The sequence below is a fragment of the Cebus imitator genome, unplaced genomic scaffold (assembly GCF_001604975.1).
Source record: "Cebus imitator isolate Cc_AM_T3 unplaced genomic scaffold, Cebus_imitator-1.0 Scaffold414, whole genome shotgun sequence".
Lineage (NCBI taxonomy): Eukaryota > Metazoa > Chordata > Mammalia > Primates > Cebidae > Cebus > Cebus imitator.
The window spans coordinates 1,043,335-1,051,299 of record NW_016107729.1 but is presented as its reverse complement, the minus strand read 5'-3'; the positions used below and the strand labels follow the sequence as shown (position 1 = coordinate 1,051,299).

General features: G+C 39.2%; 1 protein-coding gene across 5 annotated transcripts in view; it reads right to left on the bottom strand.

The window, feature by feature from the left end:
• The window catches only part of MYRFL (myelin regulatory factor like), a 124,572-nt gene that overhangs the window by 64,561 nt on the left and 52,046 nt on the right, over window positions 1–7,965 (bottom strand). For all 5 annotated transcript variants that reach the window (XM_037731627.1, XM_037731626.1, XM_037731624.1 and 2 more), the window contains exons 6-7: window positions 4,657–4,807; window positions 508–703 (exon numbers count right to left, since the gene is read on the bottom strand). In XM_037731627.1, coding sequence (XP_037587555.1) covers window positions 508–703; window positions 4,657–4,807 — 347 coding nt within the window. The remainder of the gene's footprint in view (window positions 1–507; window positions 704–4,656; window positions 4,808–7,965) is intronic.

The window sequence follows — 7,965 nt, the reverse complement described above, 5'->3', positions numbered from 1 at the left end:
GGAGGGAGGGAGGGAGGGAGGGAGGGAGGGAGGGAGGGAAGGAAGGAGGGAAGGAAGGAAGGAGGGAAGGAAGGAAGGAGGGAAGGAACGAAGGGAAAAGGAAAAGAAAGAGAAAGAAGGAAATGGACACTTCACTTGTCTTGCAATGTTTATTCTTAGAACCTACCCACCATACTGTGAAGACACACAAGCTATCCCATAGAGAAGTCCACATACAGCAGAGTTAAGCCTTGTCACTTAGAGCCCCATTTAAGCTCCAGCTGATGGCCAGCACAAACTCAACAGGCATCTGAGTGCTTCTTGAAAATAGCCCAGTTAAGCTGCCCCAGTTGATGACTTCTGAACAGAGATGAGTTGTCATAGTCACACCCTGACCCAGTTGCAGATTTGTGACCAGAAATAAAGGATTATTATTTTAAGTCATTTCGGGATAGTTTGTCATGCAGCAAAGACAACTAGAACAAAATAAATGACTTATGTAATAACTGAACTAAATAAAAGACGTACCTTAATGCCAAAAGCTTTCAAGTAAAACATTTCTATTGGCTTTAGGCCCATCTGGGTTTCAACAAATTTTGGGCTTCCCCAAACTTGGATGTGGATGGTTATCTGAAAATGATTCTTTTTTTGGCAAACAAAAGCTTCATCTGCTGGTGAAAAATTAAATCCTTTGTCTGTTACAACTCGATAGCCCACATCAGGTCTATGAAAATAGAAACCAAGAAATCAGTTTTACAAATGTTTTCTTCATATTTCTTTTCATCAACAATACTAATTGTATAAACATTTCAGGAGAGTGCACTGTGAAAAATGCCTTTTGCTGTATTTAATCAATTGATTTCTTGAATTTTTAATGAGGAAATAAAAATAACATTTCCAAACACAGCTGGCTGTTTCCAAGCTTTTTATTTTCTCACAAAGAAGTGCAATATTTTTTTTTTTTTGAGACAGAGTCTTGTTCTGTTGCCCAAGCTGGAGTGCAGTAGCACAATTGCTCACTGCAACCTCGGCCTCCTGGGTTCAAGCGATTCTCCTACCTCAGCCTCCTAAGTAGCTGAGACTGCAGGTGCACATCACCATGCCTGGCTAATTTTTCTATTTTTAGTAGAGACGGTGTTTTGCCATGTTGGCTAGGCTGGTCTCAAACTCCTGACTTTAAGTGATCCCACCTGCCTCAGAATCCCAAAGTTCTGGGATTACAGGCGTGACCACCGCACCTGGCCAGAAGCACAATTCTTGCCAAATGGAAGCATTCTTTTTTCAGATGGCCTTTCCCCTTTGTGCTTTCTAGACTTTTAATTTGACTCCACAATACTATAGAAAGACGTAGGCTAGACGTTGATAAGTCAACATATTATTCAGACTTGTGAAATATCTGAGGTAAAATTAATCTCTTTTCTCCTTTAGAAAAAAAGTGTCTAAATTTCACCAGCAACAATATATTTAAAAAGTCACTCAGATGAAAGAATATTCAGCCTATTGATGATCATATGGAAAAGCAGACTTCGCAGAATTACCAGGAATAGCTCTTAAATCAACCAGAGTCAGTTATACAGTTGATTGGAAATCTGTTTTCACTAGAGTATGGTCATTTCCTTTTTATTCTCACAATTTGGTAAAAGCACTGAAAACCTACTAGGGCTGTTACTTCTGCAGAAAGAAATGGGATAGTGGTGAGGTGGCTAATCAAATTTTTGCTTTATTTGTTTCATCACTGGTATTTCCAATAGGAATGCTTTGTATATATAAGTTGAGCATCCCAAATCTGAAAATCCCAAATCTGAAGCGGTCCAAAATCCTAATTTTTTTTTTCTTTTTTTGTGATGGAGTCTTGCTCTGTCACCCAGGCCAGAGGAGAGTGGTGCGATCTTGGCTCACTCCAACCTCTGCCTTCAGGGTTCAAGCAATTCTCCTACCTCAGCCTCCTGAGTAGCTGGGGCTACAGGTGGGCACCAGCACAAGCAACTAATTTTTGTATTTTTAGTATAGATGGGATTTCACCATGTAGACCAGGGTGGTCTTGATCTCTTGACCTCGTGATCTGCCCACCTCGTCCTCCCAAAGTGTTGAGATTACAAGCATGAGCCACCGTGCCTGGCCAATCCTAAACTTTCTGAACACCAACATGATGCTCAAAAGGAATGCTCACTGGAGCATTTCAGATTTCAGATTTTTGCATTAGGGGTGCTCGACTGGTAAGTAGGATTCAATCTTCCAAAATCCATATAAGTTCCCAAATCAGAAATACTTCTGATCTCAAACATTTCAGATAAGAAATACTCAAACTGTAATAGGTTTAATGAAATAATTCTGAAATGTTAATAAAAAGAAAACATTAAGTGTATATTATCAAATAGAAAATATAAAAGTTGAAAACTTCTTTGGTGAATTTTTCCCATGCATGTTGAAAATATGCAGCAGGATTTGTAATTCATCAAGCTTCCTAAATGCGGGTTTCTTCTCTCTACAAGCAGAGGAGGGCAGTACTCACTACTGTACGGATCTTTGCATCCTGGGATCTCAATTTGGACAGCTGCTATTATAATGAATAACACAGAGTTTCTAAATTTTCCTCTAATTCTGGAAACAGAAAATATTACTGGGACTCTTAGGAGAATAGTGTTCATGTTCTTTGCACCTCCCCAATGGATCAAGTTATTGAGTCATTGATTACCCTTAAGAAGCCAATCAAAGGCTCCACAATCACAGTGCCTGCCAGCAGCAAAAAGAAAATCCACTGAATGAAGAATTTGACAAAGACTACATGTCTTATGCCATCTGGAAACTTCTTATTGACTCAGGTTTCTAGAATTAATTTGCTAATTTGTTCGTATAAAGGCTAGATGGCTAGAACGATATAGATTTTACTACAGAGGGCAATAAGAATTGTCTTGGTTGAGGAAAAAAAGGAGATTCTTTGGTGATGCTTCATGCTTCACCATCAAAAACTCTGAAGAAAAAAGTACAGCTAAGATATGAGCATCAGCCTGAAATTTAGGGTAGCTATAATCAGAAACGGAATCAATCAACAAGAATTATACTGTTGATGATTATTCTGAACCTTAAATATCAATCTCTGATTATAGAAATCTGTTTACATAAGAATGGCAATTCTGCCTTTGATATCAAAAGTTAAGTATAAAATCAATTAAACTGGTTTTTTAAAAGTTCTTTGATAGCATTGAAACATTATTCCGAAAAAAATTAATAAAATTCTAATGTCCTAACTGTAATGCTTTCAGGTAACTTAAGAAAATGATATTTTTGGAACAAATTAGATCTGATTGTATAAGAAAAGACAGGTGTTTTTCTGTCTCATTGATAAAAGCAGTAAAATTAGAAGGGCCTGAATTCTAAAGGAAGGTAAGTATTGCCTTCCTTTTTTGTTTAGAAAAAGTGAATTATTGCTAAATATTCAATATAAATCTGCCTCTATACTTTTGAGTTGATATCATCTGTGTTCTCCTTTTTTCCCATATCCTCTGTGTTCTCCATTTTTTTTTCTAGATTATTGGAGTTGAAATGGACTGTTCAAACAAACTTAAAAGTGCTTTTAAATAAGAAGAGAGTTAACATTTACCTTGAAATCTTGATCAACTTGATGCATAGAGCCTGGGAAGCAGTTAAGTTTTAATTAAAACATTGAGCCAGCGTGTGACAGCTTCATACCTCGGTTATCATATTTCATATAGAACACGGAATGTTCCCCAAAAGATAATGACGGCCAAGCCTCAAAGCCAAAACCCATGAACCCCTCATTTCTTTTTCTAATTGTACACAGTAGAAAAGACAAAAAGTCACGACATTTCAATGATACAATGAGCAATGAGCTTCCTTTAGCTTATTAAACACACTAACTCCCAAAGTCTGTTTAACTCCCTAGATTTTGTTTTAAGGAAAATATTTCTTCCTTCTAGTACATTCAATATAAAAGTCCTAGTGATAAGCTTTACTGTATTTGAATTTTAAAAAGCCCTCAAGTTATAGCCCAATGAAAATTCTAGAAGACTTAAGTAGGTAAATTACATGCTAGGAAATAAAAAAGTTTAGAGGATGTTTAAGAGTAATAATATAGGAGTCCACATTTATTTCTTGAAACTACATTATGTCATAAAAATAGGGTGAAGCTTTTCCATTTTTTTGGTATGTTTTGTATTATTTAACTTCAGACTCCTTAACACAAAGAAACCACCTACCATGATTCCTGCAGGATATATTGTCAAAAAACTTGGTGATATTCATTCACAGCATATATGATGGGGGTGGTCATTGGCTCACAATTTAATGTGGCCCTCAGAAAAGTGTTTTATAGCCTTGTAAATTAACTGCAGGATTAAATGTTGGGGATTTGGGGAATGTCTATATTCCAGTTTTTAAACTGGTATGTGATCCCAGAAAGATTCCTTCTTTCTCCATCAATTTAGTGGTTAAATTATAATCAAATAGAATGATAAGTCTGGCTTTCTGAAGGTCAGAAACCCATGTCCCAACTATGTATTTGTTAGGATGCAAAAACTGAGGAATAAGACAGACACTTTCTCATTGACTTGCCCCAATTGAGCAGAGGTGGCATCAAAGCTCCAGTGCTTGAACTCAGTACTGAGCTTCAGCACTGTCTTTCTCCCCTCACTCTCCAGCCCACCCAAGGCCACTTACAGTTTTTCATAATGACAGTTTAATAAGCTGTGCCAAGGAACATTATGGTATGGCTGCCACTTCAGAGCACGAGAGCACTGGTCTGTAGGCATCCCGTTCTGTCCCTCACTGTCAGGGTCCTGGACTTCACTGCTGTGACTCCTACTTGTCACTGCAAAGAAACAGGTGGGTCAGAGCCTTCCTTCCAGGCTGTTTTTCCTAGACTCACAGCTAGCAGCATGGTGCTAATGAGTGGGCCACGTGTAAGGCAGAGTGACTGGGGAAGTGTCATGTGCTGGGGGTAGGTTTGCTGCTGATCTCATTTTCTCATCTGTAAAAGGAGCAGCCTAGGTCAGTGATGTCAAAGGGTGGGGGTGAACACTTGTTGGTAACTTTGTCCCTAATATCTATCTACCCTACATCCTGCATAGCTTCTCTTCATTTTCAGTCTATGTGGTTGCAGTGAATTTCACTCCCAGAGCCAGGAGCGTAGGTGACTCAGTTCAATCAATCAAAGTACAGCATTCGGTCCTTGCATCAGTAATCGCATCAGTGGTGGACATGTGGCCTATCCCAATTCAAGCAGAGTGGATCTCAGCACTTCGGGGATGCTCACTCTTCTCCATGAGGTTTGAACCTGCAAGATACATCCCCAACAGCTGCTGGCACCATTTGGTGACATGAGGGAAAGGCATAGGGGAATGATGCCAGCACAGCAGAAGGCAGAGTTAAAAATGAAGGGCACCCAGTCCTGATGATGTCATCTGAGTTCCGGGACCCAATTCTAAACCTTCAGGTTATAGGAGCCAATAGATTCCTTGATTTTGTTTTTTACTTGTTTTGTTGTTGTTATTTTGCTTTTTTTGCACAAGGCAGTTTGAGGGTTTGCTTTTTTAAAAAATTTGGGGTTGTTTTTGTTCATTGCAACCAATCTATTTTGATTTTGGCTGGTCTTTTGTGGCTCTAAGATCCTGTGGTCCAGCTTTTTGAACTTAGAGCAGTTATTCACTTGGCATCTTACTTCCCTCAACTGCAAAATAGAAATTAAAAACATGTGTCATGCCATCTTTACATATTACAGCATTACACAAGCAGAGAGAATGACATAATGGAAGTGAAAGCACTTTCAGAAGCTAGAACCGAGATAAAGTAACAGAGAAAATCTTGTTAGTGTGTAATATCAACTGTAGAAAACTGCCACTTTTCTATGTCAAAGATGGTCAAATAACAGCAATTTCACATGTGCAACCTCCTATTTTGCATAATCCTTGCAACTTGTCTTAATTTGAGTATGCCTCCTGAGCCATATGGATTCAACCTCAGATAATTTTATGTAAAATGGTATTGGCATGGTTGCTGTTCCTTTTCTTTTAACTCCTCTACCATCACTCATGCTTGGCATCAGGAGGGAATGGGAAATAGTGGGTGTTTGTGAGACCAGGTTCAGGCTGTCAGTAACAATGTACAAATAGGACATCAGCTCCTATTGAATGTATCCACTTAGCCCACAGTTTAGAGAATACAGGAGAAAGGAGCTGGGTTGTTTTTTAATCATCAAACTTTTCCTTTCTTTATACTTCCATTGAGGACACTTCCTAAAACAAATAAATAGAGTTACTTTTCATCCCAAATGTAAAAAAAAAAAAAAAAAGTATTTCTCTTGGGGTATTGCTATTAAATGTCACTTGAGCAAAATATGCATTTTTTTTGTTTTCATAAAACACCAATTTTAGGAAGATTTCTCAAAACTCTGAAAAACTTTTTTTCCCAGCTATAAACATATGAAGTGGACAATGCAAGGAGCTCTTCACGCTGTCACTCCTCCAAAAGCTACCTGGTCTAAAATATTTTCAAAAAAACAAAGAAGGAAAGGGAAAGGAAAGGGAAAGGGAAAAGGAAAGGGAAAAGGAAAAGGAAAAGGAAAGGAAAAAGGAAAGGAAAGGAAAGGAAAGGAAAGGAAAGAGGAAAGGAAAGGAAAGGAAAGGAAACATCCTGCTTACACCAAACTGAGAGAAAGAGAGAACGTAATTCTTTCTTTCTTATCTTCTTCTCTCCTACAAGGGAGAAAGGGCCAAAGAGCTTGGGAGTTTCAAATTAAGACAGTCCTGGGTTTGAATCACAACTCTACACTTAAGGGCTAAAGCAATCTTACAAAAGTGATTTCAGCTCTGTCAGCTTCAGTGTTTTCATCTGCAAAATGGGATTAATTATGTTACCTCTCCGGGTTGTTGAAGGGTTCAAGGAAGCCATGACTGCAAAGTGCAGAGCACAGTGTCTGCCACTGGTAAGAGTTTAAACAACGGTGCCTTCAGCTATGACCAGTGGCACTGTCATCATCACTGTCCTTGTTTCAACGTACGTAGCTCAGTGTTTCCTAAGAAGTCTTGGGAAATTCTTCTGTTTTTGGCCTCCATGGTAGCTCTATCTAATGTGAAATAACTAACCCCTGTGCCTGACTGAATACCGGCTAAATCATGCCCTTTCCTACTCAAGTGTGGCAGCAAGGTCAATGTTCCCAGGCATGCAGCCAAAAGCCAGCTCCACTCCTCCAGACACTGATGGGGAAGGTAGACAGGGTCAGGGGAGATTGTCCTAAAAAAATAACAGCATTTCCTGCACTTTGTCATCACAACAGTAAGGGTATCAGAGCAGCCGCTCCAGTTGGAGTGACACAGTTGTGGCTTCCCTGGAAGACGGCTATCAGCTGGGAAATCCATAGGGACCAGAATCTGGGATTACAGGCCCACACTGAAACCCAAGGCACACACCTGAGGCTAGCTAGAACTTATTCATATCAATATGACCGACAACGTCTGCTACTTTGAGGACTTTCTACACCACAGGTGCTTTCCCAGACACTTTACATAGTATTCCGACAGCTCCTTAAATTATCTCCCAGGTAAGAATCTTTTGTTCCATAAACGTTCTTTTTTGAAGGACACTGTACATCAAGAAGAGTACACAGATCATGAGTACACAATTTTATAATTTACAAAATGATCTAATGGTACAGGACCCTTTTAGCCCTCCAGGGGACACCACATGACTCCTACCAATAATTAGTCTCTCCTGCCCAAAACTGACCACTACACTAAAATCTAACACCATAGCACAGTTTATAGAAATGGAATACTATGATATAATATATAATCTTACATGCTGAGCTGGCCTCTTTTCTTTTTTTAAGACAGGGTCTTGCTCCATTGCCCAGGCTGGAGTGCAATGGCACAATCATAGCTCACTGTAGCTTCAACTTCCTGGGCTGAAGCTATCCTCCCACCTCAGCCTTCTGTGTAGTTGGGACCACAGGTATGTGCCACTACATTGGCT